This window comes from Doryrhamphus excisus, chromosome 10, assembly GCF_030265055.1.
Source record: "Doryrhamphus excisus isolate RoL2022-K1 chromosome 10, RoL_Dexc_1.0, whole genome shotgun sequence".
NCBI classification, from domain to species: domain Eukaryota; kingdom Metazoa; phylum Chordata; class Actinopteri; order Syngnathiformes; family Syngnathidae; genus Doryrhamphus; species Doryrhamphus excisus.
In genome coordinates this window covers 4,281,424-4,303,116 of record NC_080475.1, presented here as the reverse complement: position 1 = coordinate 4,303,116, position 21,693 = coordinate 4,281,424, and the positions used below count along the sequence as shown (strand labels likewise).

General features: G+C 40.2%; 2 protein-coding genes across 3 annotated transcripts; one reads left to right on the top strand and one right to left on the bottom strand.

Moving 5' to 3' along the window:
* Positions 1-948: 948 nt before the first annotated feature.
* LOC131137363 (ataxin-1-like) lies at positions 949-19,929 on the bottom strand. Of its 2 annotated transcripts, none has more exons than XM_058085232.1 (3): positions 19,857-19,929; positions 10,131-12,085; positions 949-8,939 (listed from the first exon to the last, which is right to left on the bottom strand). In XM_058085232.1, exons 2-3 carry the CDS (start codon positions 11,910-11,912, stop codon positions 8,328-8,330), a joined length of 2,394 nt encoding a protein of 797 aa, XP_057941215.1. In that variant the 5' UTR covers positions 11,913-12,085; positions 19,857-19,929; the 3' UTR covers positions 949-8,327. The 2 variants fall into 2 exon arrangements, with proteins under 2 accessions (XP_057941215.1, XP_057941214.1); XM_058085231.1 differs by lacking the exon at positions 19,857-19,929 and adding an exon at positions 16,643-17,002.
* On the top strand, positions 16,677-17,448 carry LOC131136775 (actin nucleation-promoting factor WASL-like). The gene is made up of 2 exons (XM_058084008.1): positions 16,677-17,078; positions 17,433-17,448. The coding sequence occupies exons 1-2, from the start codon at positions 16,681-16,683 to the stop codon at positions 17,446-17,448; spliced, it is 414 nt and encodes a 137-aa protein (XP_057939991.1). The 5' UTR covers positions 16,677-16,680.
* Positions 19,930-21,693: the final 1,764 nt, after the last annotated feature.

Genomic DNA, 21,693 nt, shown 5'->3' with positions numbered 1-21,693 from the left:
ACAATCTGTGGTACAAGAGAATGTGAATTTATTATTATTAAAAGGTCTCACTAAGATTAAAGTAAAAAATGACACCACGTACCTCTCTATAGGACTCATTTATAACTTATTCTGACCCGAACACATCAACATCAGCGGTATTTCAACACAATAAAAGTAACTCCACTCCAAAAACAAACACGTCTCTAGTCCATTCGCCATTGCAACGATACTTCCTGATTGTCACGAGACAGACCGCGAAATGCATTCCACGGACACTAGGAACATCGCCACATCGTGTATCGCGTGTATGTGTGGACTAAATAAACAGAAATACAAAGAAAAATAATAAATTGATATTCTCGTTACTTATTTTGTAACTTTTAATGCACGTCTCTAGTCCATTCGTCATTGCAACGACACTTCCTGATTGTCACGAGACAGACCGCGAAATGCATTCAAGGACACTATGAACATCGCCACATCGTGTATCGCGTGTATGTGTGGACTAAATAAACAGAAATATAATATATAAAAATAATAAATTGATATTCTTGTTACTTATTTTGTACAATTTGCTGCGTTTCAGTATTTCAGTATGCTCGGAAGTCGCAGAAAATTCCTAAATCACGTGGTGTTTGTGAACGCAACTCTTCATTGCTCATAACAGTCAGATTCAAATAGCGTGCTATTAAAAAAAAAAGCAATGTTAGGTAAATAGACTTTCAGACATTTTCAGTTAATCATGTCCTATCATTTATCTTTAATTTATCATTTATGTCTAATAAGAGAAAGAAAAAAGAAAGAAAAAAAGGAGCCATTCAATTCATTTAGACTCTTTATTCTTTTGTATATATTTGTTGAAATTGGAACTCAAACATTGTTAAGTAAAGATTGAACAGTTTCTGACTAGCAAACCTCAACACCATCAAAAACAGGGACGGGGGGGGGGGGGGGGGGGGGGGGGGGGTAAGGTAACATTATTGATACATAATAAACGCCACTGTAGTCGGACATTGAGTAGGGTATTATAGCTGAAACAGATCCCCGATTACAAAATACTTTTACAAAGTCAGTGTATGGGTGCTTTTTTTTTGTTTGTTTGTTTGTTTGTTTGTTTTTTAGAAAGAAAGTGCTCGTACAGAAGCTGTCGTTTGTTTGAATTAAATAAGGGATGACATAATGTGGATATCTTCTTCCATATCCTCAACATATTGGAAGACGTTGGCTATTTACAAATTAAAGTATGTTGCGCAGACAGTTTTTGTGCACACCCATACAACGGAGGTCAAAGTGCAACGCCGCCATCTACCGTCTTCACCAGCATGATGAACAATGAGGTCATTTTAAGGGTATTTTATTGTGTCAATCTTTAACTAAAAGGTTAATTACGGGGTTTTTTTTTAAAGTTTTTTAAATATAAGAATGTTGTTTTTCTTGATTTTTCCAAAAAACCTCGGCTATTATATACTGTATCCTTATTAAACATGGCCTAATTAAGGCCTTAAAACAGATATTATATATATTAAATTTTGACCAAGCTACAACACTTAGTCTACCAGTGCAAAAAAACATTTGTGTTTGGGTGCAGTCTATTGCCTGGAAACCTACAAGGCCACAAATTCCTGGTAAGCAACTTTTTCCATCAAACACAATATAATTTCATCTTTTACATACATTTTAAGTGTCAATTCTTCTTTTCAGAGAAATTCTGTGAGCAAATTTAGTTTATTTCTTTGTATTTCTTGTGTACGCTAAGATAATCTAGCTAGCTGCTAGCTACACTGTAGTAGTAGTAGCAGTCAAGCTAGCAAATCGGGCCCTTTTTTTATGACCAAAAAAAGCAGTCAGATCTAAAAGTAATGGGTATAAAAGTAATAACTTTAAGGGTACCACACCGCTGAGAAGCTACTTTAGCCCTAAAATGTACAAGAATGTACTTTTTTCTTTGTTTTATGGCTTCATTTGTACTGTCACCGCTATTTTGTTTTTGCGTGTATTAGAGCAACACTGAGAAGAAACCGTCATCAATCAATTTTACTATTAGAATTACTTAATTGGAATGGTACAAGTCATAATTTTCTGGAGGGTAAAAGTCCTCATTTGGCAAAGAAGTAGTGCTAAAAGTAAAGTTATAGTCACATATGTTGAAATAAGTGTTGTGAAACTCCACTTGAGTATTTTTTTGTTGTTGTTTTGCTTAGAAAATTTATATTGTACTTAGTTGTTTAGCCTTTACTCTATAGCTATTTTGATGTAGCATAAGAGAGGCTAAATGAACTAAAACACAAATACACTATAAGCCATAAAGACCGCCATAATTGTGAATGTAGTATTCAACATTGGTCACTAGGTGTCAGTAATTGTTCAGTGAGACAAGCACCAGACTCGATCGTACAATAATAATCATCATCATAATCATCATAATAACATGAGTTACTGTTTCAGACATAGCCCACAATTAGCTGAAACTCAACTCTGAACCCCCGACGTCACTTCCTGTCCGCCATCGATTCTGCTCCCCTATAAGGTAAGCTGTCTTAAAAGGCTTATTTTCTCTGATTATGTCTATTATTGTATTTTCATTCCGGAGTATAAGTCGCACAAAGCCAAAAATTATAATAGGTATAAAAAAAAAACATACATAAGTTGCTTTTTTTGTGGGTAATTTATTTTACAAACTACTTGACCAAAACAGACATGGCGTCCTCTTGGAAGGCAAGTTCTAACAATAAAAGAGGCTATGCATGTGTTTGATGTATATATTTTTTTAAATAACATAGAGAACATTTATATTATTATTATTAGAGCCCTCAGATATGAAATAACAGCCCTATAGTCACCTTTATACTCGTGATTATGTAACGAGTGTAAAGTCTGGTGCTTGTATGTTTCACTAAACATTACATTAACATTGCTAACACAGAGTGATCACAATTTGAAGGCGTCGTCTTAATGCCTCATATTTTTAGAATATGCTTTTTTTTTTACTAATACTTGGCTGTATTCCACTATGAAATAGCATGATTAATTAAAAAAAAATTTTGCTTATTTTTTTAGAGTGAAGCTGTAAAATTTCAATTATTTTATCAATTATTTCATTGATATTAGAAACACAAGATAAAGATGAATTTTGTCTTTAAAAATATATTTTTCCAAAAATTTAATTTGTAAAAGAGCAGTCACCTAATATTTGATCGTCTTATATTCAGGGTCTTCAGATTGCAGGTTTTTTAAAAACTCATAATATGATTTTTAGGTGTTATTTTATTGATATTAGAAACACAAGATAACGATTAATTTTGTCTTTAAAAATATATTTATCGAAAAATTTAATTTGAAAAAGAGCAGTCACCTAATATTCGGTCGTCTTATATTCATGGTCTTCAGATTGCAGCTTTTTTTTTAACTCATAATATGATTTTTATGTGTTATTTTATTGACATTAGAAACACAAAATAAAGATGAATTTTGTCTTAAAAAATATATTTTTCCAAAAATTTTATTTGAAAAAAAGTGGTCACCTAATATTCGATCGTCTTATATTCAGGGTCTTCAGATTGCAGCTTTTTTTTAAACTCATAATATGATTTTTATATGTTATTTTATTGATATTAGAAACACAAGATAAACATAAATTTTATTAATTTTTAATTAATAATTTAAATTATTTTTTTTATTTTCATTAGTTTTTTCTTGCGAATCAGCTTTTCAGTGTGACCCTAATACGCCATCTTCCATGTCGGAAGAAACATAGCGGTTTTGTAGCTCGCCATCCGCGTGCGGTAATCCCATACAAAGAATGGTAATAAATGAAATAAACATACACATACGATATAAAACAAACGTGTAAATATATTTGAAATGAAACCCGTACTATTGGCGTAGTAGCGTTACATTGACGTGACGAACGTGGCGTGGAACGGAACAGTCGGTGGGGCAGTGTTTAGCCTGAGCACAACACAAACAGAACAGTCTGGGTTTTGAATTGTTGTTGTTGTTGTTGTTTTTTTTTTTAAGCTTTACAAGTAAAACACCTCACAGGAATTAGAAAAACTCGATGGCTATATCACGGCGTATGGATCATCATCTCGTCTTTGTGCAAGCACAAGGAGGCCATATTGAAAAAAAAAAAAAAAAACGGTGTCACATTCATGAGGATCCGCTAGGATGGGTGCGTCAATGGAATGATTGAAGATAGAGGGCGCCGTTGGCACGTACAGTACATAGGCTACATAAGGGTTAGAATATCTATACACACACTGTACACTCTCTAGGATACCGTTGACTGTACAAATCTTTCTCTAAATAGTAACTCTATCCATCATCAAAAAATAAAAGTGAGATAGTTTGTCCCGTAAGTGTTTACATTCCCGACCATCGTTAATACACACGTGGGATGAAAAACAGTCCGTTGATTATCCACATTGGGCGTCGTGCACCCAGTCGGATGCTTCATCAAAAGTGCTGCTGCTCAGAATGTACACAAATACAAGTGATCGTACACACACACACACACACACACATCGTTCCTGAGTATGAACTGTAAGATTTTGGCTCTATTCTACGCTTTAGTCGCAGGTGTGGACAGAATTCATAAAAGGAAGTTCAAACCTGATTTTGTAACATCGGTTAACGCAAGCGTCACCTGACTAGTCAGACTCCTGGGCGTTATCGTCGTTGTTGTGTTTTTATAAATATCATTGTGCTTTGCTGCTTCAGCACCGCTGCAGTTAACAGTTCCATTAACAAAAAAAACGTATCATTATTCAACTAAACATTCATTCATTCATTTTATACCGCTATTCATTACAAGGGGTGCTGGAGCCTATCCCAGCTGTCTTCGAGGCAAGAGACTGGTGGCCAGCAAATCACAGGGCACATATAGACAAACAACCATTCACACTCACATTCATACCTATGGACAATTTGGAGTCGCTAATTAACCTAGCATGTTTTTGGAATGTGGGAGGAAACCGGAGTCTGAATATTTTCATAGTTATGGCATAAAAAAACCTGTTTACAGTCTTCTAAATGACATTATTAGAGCCCTCTAGATATGAAATAACACCCCTATAGTCACCTTTATGTTCATATTACCCAATATACCGTATTTTCTGGACTATAAGTCAAACTTTTTTTTCATAGGTTGGCTGTTCCTGCGACTTATACTCCAGAGCGACTTATAAATGAAAAAAATGTTTATGTTACATTATGTATGTATGACTTATGTAGGTTTTTTTTCTACCTAATTATGCATTTTTGGCCTTGTGCGACTTATCCTCCGAAGCGACTTATGTATGTTTTTTTCTACCTAATTATGCATTTTTGGCCTTGTGCGACTTACACTCCGGAGCGACTTATGTATGTTTGTAACAAAGGTCAAGTAGTTTGTAAAATAAATTACCCGCAAAAAATGAAACTTACACTCCAGTGCAACTTATGTATGTTTTTTTCTACCCAATTATGCATTTTTGGCCTTGTGCAACTTATACTCCGGAGCGACTTATGTATGTTTTTTTTCTACCTAAGTATGCATTTTTGGCCTTGTGCGACTTATACTCCGGAGCGACTTATGTTTTTTTTCTACCTAATTATGCATTTTTGGCCTTGTGCGACTTATACTCCAGTGTGACTTATGTATGTTTTTTTTCTACCTAATTATACATTTTTGGCCTTGTGCAACTTATACTCCGGAGCGACTTATGTATGTTTTTTTCTACCTAATTATGCATTTTTGGCCTTGTGTGACTTATACTCCGGAGCGACTTATGTATGTCTTTTTCTACCTAATTATGCATTTTTGGCCTTGTGCAACTTATAGTCCAGTGCGACTTATGTATGTTTTTTTCTACCTAATTATGCATTTTTGGCCTTGTGCGACTTATATTCCGGAGCGACTTATGTATGTTTTTTTTCTACCTAATTATGCATTTTTGGCCTTGTGCGACTTATGTATACTCCGGAGCGACTTATAGTCCAGAAAATATGGTATGTAGTATTCCTCAGAGTTGGAGTCTTTATGCTATGAGCTATGCTACGATTTGAAATACTTTTTACCTGACACATTAGGTGTACTGGTTTTGGATCGGTATTGCCAATAACAGCCTCATTGGGAAAGGAAATCAGTGGTATGGTACTTCTCCAGTGATGCAGATGAATAATAAGGCAATGGTTCGCTTGCAGCCTTGTCAGCCATGTTTAAAAATCCAGTGCTGCTTGGTTGCTGTGCAGCCTTAAAGTAGCCCAGGATTAATGAATAAAATGAAGGATTTGCCAGCTTATCCATATTGCAGTATAAATCTAATGTACACTAATGTACCACGGATGTTATGTATAGGCATAGACGTCAAAGTCGAAGTCGAAGTCCCAATGGTACAAAAGTGGTTCAATGACGTTTGTTGTGACAGTTACTTGATTTCTTTCCCGTTATCATCAACACGCCGCGTAACACCTGAATATTGCTGCTTTCCTCCAGTACTGTAGCATAAGGAATGTGTGTATGTGCGACCGCTGTCACACACATATATTGCAAACGCACCGAATATCCAAGTCACGTAACGCCGGTGCAGCAAACAGGACAAAAAGTGGTTTACATTCATACCTGACTCCCTGTACTCCGTGTGCTGATGAACACACAAACACGTAAACACGTAAACACACATGCTCACATCTGCAGCAGCTAGGGTTGGGCATCGAGTCTCCAGCATCGATTTTTTAAAATTTCGATTTGACTTTTGGGAAAGAAGAAGCGACTAAAAGTCATTGTTTACTTACACAGATGTGCTTAAAAATAGCTTACACCAACATGGAGGCAGCAAAGTATACTAATGCTAATACAGTAGCTAACTTTAGTGCCTGCAGCGTCGCACACTAAAATGTAAACAACTAAATATTTTTGTATATTCTTATATAAACATTTATATTCAGTTTGAATGGGTTGATATTGAAGATAGCCCTGTAGTAAAATTCGGACATTCATTCATTTTCATTCATTCATTTCAGGAAAATATCAGTTCCCAACTAAAAATGGGAGCTTTTTGTTACAAAATAAATTTCAATAATACTTTTATTCATTCATTTATTTTCGAACGCTTATCCTCAAGAGGGTCGCGGGGGTTGCTGGAGCCTATCCCAGCTGTCTTCGGGCGAGAGGCGGGGTAAACCCTGGACTGGTGGCCAGCCAATCACAGGGCACATATAGACAAACAACCATTCACACTCGCAATATATATTTTTTTTTATTATTAATTTTAAATTATTTACCATAATCATGGTAAATGTTCTTGTTGTGATATTAATTTTTCATTTTTGCTAACTTAATTTTACCAATACCTAATTAGTAAAAGAAAAAAATTGTAAATTAGTAAAAAAAAAAAGGTTTATTATAGTAAACTTTTTTTCCTTGTTAGAATCTGACATTTTGGTCTTCATTTATGTATTTATACAAAAACACAATTTTCTTCATGTAATTTTTTTTCTTTTAATGTTATGACTTTATTCCCATTATTATAACTTTTTTGCTAACCCAATATTCCAAAAATGATTTTTTGTTTTATTTATTAGTCATACTGTAATGTTAATTTTCTTTAATAATTGATCTTTCTACTACTAAAATGACATTATTTTTTATTCATAATCATAAGTTTATTACGAAATGGACAATTTGGAGTCGCTAATTAACCTAGCATGTTTTTGGAATGTGGGAGGAAACCGGAAAAAAACCCACGCATGCACGAGGAGAACATGCAAACTGGGAGTGGAATTGAACTCGGGTCTCCTAGCTGTGAAAGTTCGGATATTTCATCCAAAAAGAACTAACTTAAATGATCCAGCAACGGAATCGAGAATCGTTAGGAGCCGGAATCAGGACTGGAATTCCAACGATGCCTAACCCTAGCGCCAACACAAATACACACACACACTGAATGAGATGAACTAAAAACTCAACAGAAATATGAGACATCAAAGATGTCCGCCGTGGTTATTGCCAAATTAATATCATCAATAAATCATCCAAAGTGGTTGTTTTTTTCTTACCCATGACATCACCAAAACCCCAAAAAACCAACAAAAAAAACCCGAAAAACTGATGACCCGCCTTCTCCACATGGACATCTGTTCTGACACACTCATCGGCGTCGTACCAACACACACGCTCCGCATTCACACTGCATTCATTTTTGCTTACAGCATTGATTGCACTGATTGGACAGCACTCGGTGTCCGACATATGGCAGAAAAAAAAATGGCGGTCCTGCGTCAGCTCTGCTATGTTTTGTATGTGTCTCGATAGACGGAACACAACAGCGTACGAACACAATGCCAACAAACTTCCACCCGTCAGTCTACGGTTTATTCAAGAACGTTTCTGTGCCGCTGCTTGAGTGACCCTCGATGCTGATTTTTACCTCCTGAGGGATGATGGAGGGCAGAGTCAACGGAGGTTCCCCTTCCGTTCTCTCGTTTTGGTCCCTCTCCGGAGCGGACCATCTTCTCTTACGGACACTGATTCTGTCTGGATCTCTACACTGTATTTTAGACAGCATCGGGATATCTGTTTTATCTGATTCCGGTCTCGCATCTGTAGTTACCGGTACCAATCCCCCCCCACATGATGTTGGATTTAGTCCCATTTGGGTAGGTCCGGATATCTGCTCCCTGTCCGTTTCAGAGGTCTTCATAAGAAGGCCGATGTTAGTGTTTGGCTTCTGATGTATCGGATCCGTGTTGTTGCAGTTGTCCGACAGATGAGCGGTTTTCAGCCTGGCCCCCAAAGCTTGGGTGTCTTGTAGAGAACCGTTCCTTAGACCGCGAAGGGTGAGAGACACGCAGACGTCACCCACACACAGCTTAGCGCAGGACAGCTCAAAGAGTTGAGTGGTCCGGTCAGGACAACAGGAGGACCAGCCCTGACCAAATACGAAGAACGGATATTCCACCAGGACCTCCACACAAACCTGCAGAAACACATGTTTGGGACTGTTAGCATTCGGCAAAAATTCGGACTAAGCTAGCGGTTTTCCAGACGAATAGTAAATCATGTAATGATGTTGTGGGAATTTTGGAGATTTGGGCTTGTGGAAATTTCCATCCCGGATTGAACTCATGGCACTGTGATGAAAAAAATGTAGTTTTTTTGTAAGTTTTCCAAAAACCTGGCTTGCTCCCTATTAATGTATAGTTTTCTACCATTTTTATTCTACAGCCGGGAAGACTTGGAGACATACCTGGATTTTACAGAGTTTCAGGAAAATATCAGTTCCCAACTAAAAATGGGAGAAAAACAGCTTTTTGTTACAAAATAAATTTCTAGCATATTTTCATTCATGAATTCATTTTCTACCGCTTATCCTCACGAGGGTCGCGGGTATGCTGGAGCCTATCCCATCTGTCTTCGGACGAGAGGCGGGGTCCACCCTGGACTGGTGGCCAGCCAATCACAGGGCACATATAGACAAACAACCAGACGCTTCTCAAATGGGCGAACTCGTACCCTTGGTGATATATTAGGAAAAATGTCTATTATGTTTTCCCACATTTTTGTTATTTAAAAAAAAAAAATCATAATATTTCAACTTTTTCTTACTTTAAATAATCATAGGTAAGTTTCAGGAAAATATCAGTTCCCAACTAAAAATGGGAGAAAAACAGCTTTTTGTTACAAAATAAATTTCTAGCATATTTTCATTCATGAATTCATTTTCTACCGCTTATCCTCACGAGGGTCGCAGGTATGCTGGAGCCTATCCCAGCTGTCTTGGGGCGAGAAGCGGGATACACCCTGGACTGGTGGCCAGCCAATCACAGGGCACATATAGACAAACAACCATTCACACTCACATTCATACCTATGGAAAATTTGGAGTCGCTAATTAACCTAGCATGTTTTTGGATTGTGGGAGGAAACCCGCCAATCACAAGGCACATATAGACAAACAACCATTCACACTCACATTCATACCTATGGACAATTTGGAGTCGCTAATTAACCTAGCATGTTTTTGGAATGTGGGTGGAAACCAGAGTACCCGGAGAAAACCCACAGGGAGAACATGCAAACCGAGGGTGGAATTGAACTCGGGTCTCCGAGCTGTGAGGTCTGCACGCTAACCACTCGACCACCATGTTTTATCTGATGTTTATCTCACCTGGGCTTTGAGCTCCCCTACAGAAAACTGTATGACCACAGCGTTAGGAGTCTGGCCGCTATCAATCCGTTCAACGGTACTGGAGTCGATCTTCAGCTCACTGCTGATCTCCGCGCTCTGAATGAAGTCCTCGGTTTTGAGATCCTCCACACGCTTCAGCTCCCCATCAGCAAGCTGAATGATGGAGCCTCTCATGAAGAAGGGTGGGAGAGCCACGGGGGACGACGGAGATGAAATAGTGGGAGAAGCTTGAATGGAAGCGGAGACCGGAGCACTGACAGGAACGGGGACCGGAGCTGGGACTGGAGAGAGAGTCGCCATCACTGCGGGGCCAGGGTTCGGGGGCAAGGCGGGGACGGCCGGGGGTGCAGCCGCAGGTGCTTGATTTCCATCTGAGCAAATCGGCTCGCATTTGGATAGGGCCGTGGCGAGATAGGCGTGGGGCATGGCGGTGGATATCTGGGGCGTCGTGGTCGCGGTCAGAGAGCTAACAGCACGGCTGACCTCCATATCTGTACCGTTGTTGGCGCCAGTGACCGGGATGAGCAAGGACTGACCGCTGGGTATGACCAGATGCTGAGGCAGCGCCGCGTGGTAGCTAACCGCGTGCTGGTTGCCGCTAGTGATATAACCGATAATGGGCGCTTGCGTGGACGAATAAAGACTGACTGGCATCTCTTCGGGGGGGAGAGCGGTTTGCATGACCGCATGCGGGGTGACGGACTTCACCACCTCTGATGACGAGAGGGACGAAAACGAGGAAGATCTTGATATGGGTTTCCCCAAACAGATCCCCCCCTTCTCGGTCTGAACTAAAGAAATCTTATTGGTACTCTGTTCCTGATCGGGTACTTGATTCGGCTGCGTGACAAGCACCAAGGAGGTCTGTAGTCCGGCTGGGTTCTGGCCATACTCTGCAGGGACAAGAATGTGCCTTGCTTCGTAGCTCTGGACTTGTTGATGATTCGTCATCTGAGTTGGAGCTTTAATCTGTTTGACCAACTCGAGCTCTCCATTCAGTACGCCCTTGGCATGAACGTCGGGTTTTTTCCCCGTGGAACCATCTGAATACTGAACCACCAGCTGAGACGGAGCCAGGGTGAGCGTTTGAGGGAGGACAGCGGAGTGAGGGTGGATCTGAAGGTGGGGTCCAGGCTGTGGGATGGCGGTTCCACTGACGGTTAGAGGTGTTCTGTTATCAAGATGGATGTACTGTTGGTTGGTTACTTGGGAAGAGCTCGGGACTGAAACCGGGGTGAGTTCTGCGGGTGAGGCGCCAATATGGAACTGCTGCTCCCCTTTGGTGTTGGGTGATATCAGTGTCGTGGTGTACCCGTCCAGCTGGGAACGCTGTCCCACAGAGCTGGTATTCGCTGGGAGTACTTGAGACGAAATGTAGCCAGCGTAAGGTCCGGAGCTGATGAACTGAACATTGGGTCCAAGCTGAGCGAACTGAATGGTTCCGGTGTGCTGAGGAATGGCTGCGGGGTAAACCGCAGGTAGGGAGGCTAACGGCATCGCAGACAGAGGAGTAGATGACGTCGGAGGAGAAGAAGACGAAGCAGACGAGTTGGGACGTCTTGGGCTCTCCGAGTCTCTGGACCTGCAGCGTTCACTGGCTACACTTGCCAGCCATGCTAGGTTCTCAGTGTGCGGAGTGGGGTCAGAATGAACCACGGGCGGAGTTGCCGGAGCTACTACCACCGGCCTCTGCTCCAGTGCCAGGATCTCGCGCTTTTTAGGCGGCAGGCATCCGTTACTCCGCTCCTGATTGGATTTCATTGTGCCAGGTATCTTTTAAATGTAGTCTCTCTTTTTTAGTGTTAACGTAGTCACTACCACGCAGCTCCAGGTCTCAGTCCACAGAAGATGGAGTCGCTCCGGCTCATAAAATGAGCTCCAATAACTTCATGCGGAATCATCTTTAATGGATCTTCCACAACGTTGGTGGGAATCTGACAACAGAGACATCAGAAACTTTGGTAAGCACATTTTGTTTACACAAATATTAACTTACTAATATGACTTATTGTTGAATTTACACATTATACTTGCAGGGTTAGCTCAATGAAGACGGCTTGTTTTTTTATCAAAGATGCTAGATGACGTGTCTGAGACCATCAAACATTTTATGAAGCTCTAGCAAGGTAAGATTCAGTCTACTATTCATTTGGAAATATGGGGTAATAACTATTAAAGCAATCTTCACTCGCTAAATGTACTGCAAAAAAAGGTCAGTAAGGATAATTCATAATGCCGCCTACAGAGAACATACTAAGTCCTTATTTCTAAAATCATATACTCAATCAATACTTCAACTTGCTGATATAGCTCATCTTCAAACAGCTAAAATAATGCATAAAGCTAAAAATAACCAATTAGCTAAAAATGTCATCCAATAAATACGATCTCAGGGAAGAAGTACATTTGAAACACTTATATGCTAGGACTATGTTAAAAAGCCATAGCATTTCAGTATGTGGAATCAAACTATGGAATGGATTCATCACCTCGTACTTCGGTATGTGACAAAAATAATATAAAAAAAATAAAAATTAAAAACCTTAAACTATATTAGGAAAGCAGGAAGTGAACAAATGTAACAGTTACTGATTGTAAAAGTACCAGATGGAGGGGTAGGATTTAATAAGCTTTGCTTCTTCCTACTCCTTTTGGACATGTGGAACTGTGAACTGATTATGTGATGCATTCAATTGTAATCTGATGCCTGTTCAAATGAAATAAAACCATTACCATTACCAAATAATCCTTCCTTGTTAGCATCCTATTAAGTAGCTAAACAAAATCGCAACCAAAACCGGACGTTATTAAACCCCTTTTATGAATTTATTCAGTCTTCAATTAAGGTAAAGGTAACCTTAAATGTTCATTTGGCAATGGTAATGGTAATGGTTTAATTTCATTTGAACATGCATCAGATTACAATTGAATGCATCACATAATCAGTTCACAGTTCCACATGTCCAAAAGGAGTAGGAAGAAGCAAAGCTTATTAAATCCTACCCCTTAAATCCTATCTGGTACTTTTACAATCAGTAACTGTTACATTTGTTCACTTCCTGCTTTCCATAATACAGTTTAAGGTTTTTTTTTGTTTTGTTTTTTTTTAAATAATGTACCTTGTACCTTGTACCAAAGTACGAGGTGATATGACCATACAATGACATAATGGGTACCATAGTACCATAGTAAGTGTCAATATAGTGACATATATATAGCACATCATGACTGGTTCAAGACTCTTCATCCTTGTATTTTGTATTTGTCCATGTCATTCATAATTTAGACGTGTTTCATGCATGTAAAAGCATATAAACAATGTTCTGTGTTCACATTTGCGGCTTTCTGGAACCGATTAATTGTATTTATATTATTTCATACGGGAAAAATAGTCAGTTGGACCTTAAGGAACAAATGAATGACATGAACTAAGGTTCCACAGTGATGTGTGGGCCAGTTATTAAAGTCATGTGTTTTCTCAAATGGGTCTTCTCTGCCAGTGCTAAAAAAAAAAAAAAAAAAAAGAGCGCCATCATCATCAAAAGTCACCATAACTCACTGTGTTTGGTGTTGTGTTATGCCCATTTTCACCACTGGGTGGTGTAACTACTACTACTACTGATTGATGTTGTGCTGCAGCAGGATAGTATGTGCATGTTTCCTTGAGAGTGTGCATTAATTCGCACGTCTACACAGACCATAACTTGTCAAAATTTTCTGTGACGATATTGAGATAGGGTAAAGCGTTGTGTCTAACAGTCGACCGGGTTTCCTGGGCAACAGTCAGCGGTGATGCATGCATTGCTGCCTGTCTCAAGGCCTCATAGTATAGTTGCTAGTGAGCAGGCCAGGGTGAAAGTACGACACTGAGTAACAATCTCACAACAGTTTAGTTTCCTTTTTTTTTTTTTTTTTTAAACGCATCAAGGCCTTGAGTTGAGTGAGGGCAACAGTAAATATAAGTTTCACCTCGAGACAGACTCCGGGTCAGAGAGTGCATTCGAGAGCGAGAACAAAAGAAGGGACATTCTGCGAGATGTAACAATTCTATCGCTGACTTATGATGTTTTTTTTAGTACAGTGAAACAGTTTGTATCGGTAAATTAATAACAAACGGCATCATGTGCATAATGTTTTCATGTGACTGTTTTTGTATTGCTGAACCACTGCGCACAAAAAGACATTTTCAAGCGCGTGCAAAGTTGCTGGATGTTCAATACTTGCCACAAATGCAACCGCTAATGGTTTTTGACTTGTTTCTTAAAGTGGACGTCTATTTGGATGTCAGTACAAGTTTTTGTTTATGACAAAGTACTACAAAATGGCTTGCGTGGACACTTAGCTTTTGTGTATGTGTGTACATGTTGGCTAGCATGTCTTCCAATGTGTTTTAAAAGAGCGCTACAAATGTGATTTTGAGTTAGAGGACGCCCCATCACAACGTAATCTTTTCACATGGTTGTACTATAGAATGTTTCCAGCCATGTCAACAAGCCCATTCAGCGCAGAGACACGGTCAATATTTGTCTGCAGGGATAAATCAACATATTCTATAGCTGCATACTGTACATTTGCGCACACGTAAAACCGTGTTACACTTGCTTGCTAGGCACCATTAAACTACTATACATAACCACGAGTCCATGCACATATGTGTCCGGCATTGAACTTTCTTAGATGTTCCGCTCATTCCTGCAGGCTTATCTGTGGGTCATTGCACAGGGCAACAGGCAATGTAAAACACACACATGAAGTATACACAAGAATATACGCACCCAATGCAACATTTTCAAATGCGTGCAAAGTTGCTGGATGCTCAATACTTGCCACAAATGCAACCGCTAATGGTTTTTGACTCGTTTCTTAAAGTGGACGTCTATTTTGGATGTCAGTACAAGGTCACAGCTTGCATAAATCTACGCATTTCATGTGATCATAAAGCCTCATAGCGCCGACAGATGTAACAAAGGAGGAGCGTAGAGAAAGCGTGAGGGGGGGGGAGAGAGGGAACGCGGCGATGTAGGATGACAGATAGAGGCGAGCGGTGTGTATGGAAAGAAAGGCAAGAGGATAGGATACGGAATGGGGGGGAGTGAGAATGCGGGGGTGGTGGGGATAGTGGTGGTGGGGGGGGGGGGGGGCGCATAGTGCCGCTTCTCCTGACCCACATTGAGCAGCGCCTGCAGCATCAGCCCCCGCCTTGCAATGGATGACACCACACACACACACACACACACACACACAACAACAACCCCACCTCAGCAACACCTGTAATGACATCATCTTCATCCAAGCGGAGAAAAGACCACCGGACACAAAAAAAATGCAACACATATTGCGAATAAGACTACGTACTTCCCTTGAACGCAGCACATGGTCAACACATAAACAACCTCTCTCCATCTCACAGCCTATTATTAGATCAGTGACTCCATCATATGCGTGCCCCCCCCCCCCCCCCCCCCCCCACATGTGTTACTATGGAGAACAAAGGCGGGCTTTCAAGACATGAATGTCACAGGCTCGGGATTCAACCCTCGACTGTCACCTCTGACAAGACATATATGATGAAGGCATGACATCAGAGAGGAGGGGGGTGTTCTCGCCAAAAAAAAAAAAAAAAAAAAAACAGAAGGGAGGGTTTATGTTATCGTTGTGTTGACTCCAGGTGAAAGGCACACAGATACGCAGCAGCACAATCCCCCCCCCACCCCACCATCACCACCACCACCACCGCTGCCTAGGCTCGCATTGATCCACAGCTTCATAGCAATAACATCTCTCTCTGCAGCAAGATGAGGCGAGGTAGGGGTGATATTACACAATAGTGTCCCGACTGAGCTAGAACGCGCTAAAAACGCAATAATCACATAGCGGCATACATGTTGTTGTCAATAGTTTTGATACCTCACCTGCCAGACCAGACATAGATACAGCAGTGGCTATATTTAGAAAAACAAAAACATCATCATTATCAATCTGAGCGCGGGGGCGGGGGGGGGGGACTACTGTGCATGCGGGATTCTCTGCATATAAATAGATAGTTCCTTAAATCTCCGCACAAAGCAGATTATTACTCTAAATGTCCAAAAAGAGCCATTTTTCCTGCTCACTTAATCGAATATGTTTGCGTGTGTGTCCCTTTAAGAGGCGGACCGAACCGTGTGGTTGACTACAGCCAAAGAACAGGCACTGGGTTCAGGCTGTTTGTCCTCACAATGATTCCAGAGTTCTGCATCTGAGTCGGACATACATGGAACACAGAGTTGGATGTGAAGACATGCAAGCGGGCACCCCCCCATCTCACCCCCCCTCTCCTTCTCCAAGTGAGCACCTTGAATGCATCTCCTGTCATGTTTTTTCCTATTTAGAATAACAGTATAGTAGCAGGGTAGAATATACTACTATGCCACAAATCAAAAAGATACAACCCCCTCCCACCCCCTCTTTCCCACCCCCTTCTGCTGGTTAGAGTACTAAGAATAGCTCACCAGTCCTTCCACCGCCACTGCTTGCAGAGCATGTGCAAATGGATCCCGGAGACGTGCTTCCTTGCAGGCGTCCTCTTTCCCGATCCGCTCCTTTGTGCTCCAGCCCCTCTCTTGTGAGGAGGACTCAGGGCTCAGGAGTTGCCCTTCCGTTGCCCCCTTGCAATCGGCCTGATGGCAGAGGAGGTCCCCCACCCTCCCCCCCTCCCCCTAGGCCCCCCCACCCTTTCCTGTGTGCAAAAAGCCCACAACCGGGTCTTTGCGTGCGAGGCTTCTCCGACGTGTGTTATGCAAGGCCACCAGACCGCCTCACTCTCTCTTCTGTCTGCCTGGCTGCCTCTCTCCCTCCGTGTTCTCCCTCCTCTTCCTCCCTGACTCTCTCCCTCAGTACTCCAACTGACACGGCTCCTCCCCCTCCGCCAGCCCCATCAGCCATCAGGTATTCATTCAAAAAAAAAAAAAAACACACACACACACTACTTGGCTCGGTGCCCAGACTACGCTGCACAGGGAAGGGAGGGAGCAGTGGAACAGCGGGATGGGGAAGGAGGGAGGCAGAACCGGAGAGTCACAGAGGGTTTGCACAGACAGACATGGATGTGCATGAATGCAAACAACTCTCCATGCAGAGAGACACTGTCACACACACACACACACACACACACACACATACGTATGTATGCATGCATGCATGCGCGCAAAACTGACTGAGGATTAAATTGCGGAGTGTGTTAGCAAAGCCCCTTTAATGCCGTGCCCTTGTTCATTTTCATATGCATTTCCCCTCTCTAAGGCAAATCTCCATCTAATCTGTCCTGCAATGATTGAGCCTCTCTTCAGATGCAACATGACTCAGAGCAACCAACAAACATGCAGGTCTGAGCCCCCCTGTCTTTGCCCCCAGATATAGTTCCCCTCTATAAACACACATAAACACCTACACCCACACTTGGCCCACTCCAGTCCAATGGGCACGGTGCAGAGAAAGAACGAGGCTGTAGGCACAACCGGTCTTGTGCCAGGCCGGCCTGCTATCTGCTCCTCTGCAGGCACTCGTGCAAGGTGGCCCCTTCAACATGACAGCACACTGGGGGGGGGGGGGGGGGGGGGGGGGGGAATAACATACAGCTATCAGAGGTCCAAATAAGTACTGAGCAGACGGGGGCTCCCATATATGCTTCTCTCTGGGCAAGTCCGACGTGTTGGGATGCTTTCCTGACAGCTGGACAGTAGGAAAAATAGTCACACAAGAAAGTGACTTAAATGCTGCAGTTAACGCATCTAATCGATTAACTTCTATAGTTTATATCTGGTGTCTTCAATAAGCAGCCCATGGGCCACATCCGGCCCGCTGAACACCAACCAAAGGACATAAACAGTTCAGTTTAACTAGGGAAGTGCTCCTTCATGCGGTGCTTCCTATACTATGTAGGGGGCAGCAGTGAGGCATATACGTCACAATGGAGCAGCAGTAGAAGAAGAAAAAGTATCAAAAATTTGGCCCTTGGACAAATGTAATTGACGTCTCCTGGTTTATAGTGGTGTACAAAAGTAAATAACTCCGGAGTGACTTATGTATGTTTTTTTCTACCTAATTATGCATTTTTGGACTTGTGTGACTTATACTCCAGTGCGACTTATGTATGTTTTTTTTGTACCTAATTATGCATTTTTGGCCTTGTGTGACTTATACTCCAGTGCGACTTATGTATGTTTTTTTTGTACCTAATTATGCATTTTTGACCTTGTGCGACTTATACTCCAGTGCGACTTATGTATGTTTTTTTTGTACCTAATTATGCATTTTTTACCTTGTGCGACTTATACTCCAGTGCGACTTATGTATGTTTTTTTCTACCTAAGTATGCATTTTTGGCCTTGTGCGACTTATACTTCAGTGCGACTTATGTATGTTTTTTTCTACCTAATTATGCATTTTTGGCCTTGTGCAACTTATACTCCGGAGTGACTTATGTATGTTTTTTTCTACCTAATGATGCACTTTTGGCCTTGTGCGACTTATACTCTGGAGCGACTTATGTATGTTTTTTTCTACCTAGTTATGCATTTTTGGCCTTGTGGGACTTATACTCCGGAGCAACTTATGTATGTTTTTTTCTACCTAATTTTGCATTTTTGGCCTTGTGCGACTTAAACTCCGAAGTGACTTATGTATGTTTTTTTCTACCTAATTATGCATTTTTGGCCTTGTGCGACTTATACTCCAGTGCGACTTATGTATGTTTTTTTCTACCTAATTATGCATTTTTGGCCTTGTGCGACTTATACTCCAGGGCGACTTATGTATGTTTTTTTTCTACCTAATTATGCATTTTTGACCTTGTGCGACTTATACTCCAGGGCGACTTATGTATGTTTTTTTCTACCTAATTATGCATTTTTGACCTTGTGCGACTTATACTCCGGAGCGACTTATGTATGTCTTTTTCTACCTAATTATGCATTTTTGGCCTTGTGCGACTTATACTTCAGTGCGACTTATGTATGTTTTTTTCTACCTAATTTTGCATTTTTGGGCTTGTGCGACTTATACTCTGGAGCGACTTATGTATGTTTTTTTCTACCTAATTATGCATTTTTGACCTTGTGCGACTTATACTCCGGAGCGACTTATGTATGTTTTTTTCTACCTAATTATGCATGTTTGGCCTTGTGCGACTTATACTCTGGAGCGACTTATAGTCCAGAAAATACGGTATATACGAAAAACATGGCTGACGACCTTGATAAATGTGTTATTTGGCATTACAGTGAAAATTCAAAATACATCTAGACAACAAAGCTTATCTTTTGTGGCAACCTTGTTCACTTGGTATTACCTTCTATCAAATGATAGTTGCGTAATAATATAGTAGCAGGGTATGAGCAACAGAAGTAGTCGTAGTGGTGCTTATAGCTTTGTCTTTACGTGCCTGCATTATTTAACACATACATCAAATGTACAGTACCTACACTAGACACTCCCACATGTACTGTAATCGAGCAGCCTGCAGCAGAAACACGCATGAAACCTCAGGTGGCTCCCGGCTTCTGCAGGCGGGCAGGATATACTTACAGTGTATACTCTCCTGTTAGACGGTGACATTTTCTGCACTCAACATTCCAATTTAACTTCGGCAAGGAAAAACTTTGCACACACACACACACACACACATACACACCCAGGCTTTGCATTGACAGAAATGATTCAGGTTACCTTGAAAATGTGTATAGGTGTCCAAAATAAGTGTCATCATTGGCCCCTGGCTGTTCTGCTGCCACACCACACTGTCTCCCGGTGAGATTGGCCTATAGTGTGTAGCGGACATGCCCAGACATGTAGCCATGATACACACACACACACACACACACACACATTAAAACGTGATGCCAAGAGAGAAAACAGGATCAGATTGTTGCTAGTGTGGAATATGTGATTTGGGAGGGTATTTATTATTATGTCCGAAAACTATCACTCCAGTGTGAGCTTAGTTGTTACGTTATTGCAGTTTATATGGAGGCTTGCTAACAGCACACAACCATTACATTGGGTGTTTGCGGCACAGGAGGAGTACAGTATTGTCTTCCTTAAAGTCACTAGAAGTCAAATTTGCCATTCCTATGACTTCACCTCCTCTGTTGATTTCTAGTTAACATTTGCAATAAAAATGACTGTAGGAGCACATTGATTAGTTCCAACAGCATAAGAAAGAGTCACCACAGATTTGTTGCTATAGTTGCCTTTGGCAGTTTTTATCATAATTGTTACAAATATTGATTAAAATTGTATAAATAATATTATTATTTAATTTATAGAGAATATTGAAAATATTTATTATTTAGTAAGTTAATTAATTAATAGTTTTGCTTTCTGTAAAGCATCTTTGTCTACATTTAAAAATATTTATTTAATTATTATTATTATATTATTGTAATATTATTATTTTTGAAATCATCAGTTTTAAGTTATTTATATGTATAATTATTTGGATTATACATTACATATGTTAGACATACTAAATACATACTAAATAATATTATTTAATTTATAGAGAATATTGAACATATTTATTATTTAGTAAGTTAATTATTGTTTTGCTTTCTGTAAAGCATTGTTGTCTACATTTAAAAATATGTATTTAATTATTATTATATTATTATAATTATGTTTATTTTAAAATGATCAGTTTTAAGTTATTTATATGTATAATTATTTGGATTATACATTATATATATGAGACATACTAAATACATCCTAAATAATATTATTATTTAATTTATAGAGAATAATGAAAATATTTATTATTTAGTAAGTTAATTATTGTTTTGCTTTCTGTAAAGCATATTTGTCTACATTTAAAAATATTTATTTAATTATTATTATTATATTATTATAATTATTATTATTATTGAAATTATCAGTTTTAAGTTATTTATATGTATAATTATTTGTATTATACATTATATAATATTAGACATACTAAATAATTTTTCATTATATTATAAATGTTACATATTATTGTTTAATTTTTTAAAGATGTAATTTTAGTAATTTGATTAGAAATTGTTCCAATATTATTAAATAAAAGAACTCTCTAATTGAGACTGGTGTATTCCAGACTGTAGCCCATGTGTAGTTTCCTGCAAATTTATGTACACGGGTGTGTAAAAGTAGTATTAATTCACAGTTAAGTTGTACAAAAGACCGAGGGGAATAAGCTATGGAACATAACTTTTGGTGAGGTAAAACATTTCTTTCCAAATATGACTGCATCAGGTCCAGAGGAGGAGGCGGGGCCACCCCTGGGAAATATTGTACATTAGTAAAATAGAGAAAAGAGGAGTCGGTGGGTGGGTGGGTGGGTGGGTGATGGTATTATGGCAACATATAATGGCAGCCGAGTGGGAGGTAAACCCACCCTGGCGAGGTCCTGTCTGAGAGCAGACCTTTTCTCTGCCTCTGTGGCGGGAGCTCTCTGTTTCAGAAGTAAGAGCACGACTGCGCCGACGCGATGCAGGGAGAATGTGAAAGTGCCTGCTGCCATGGCAACAAG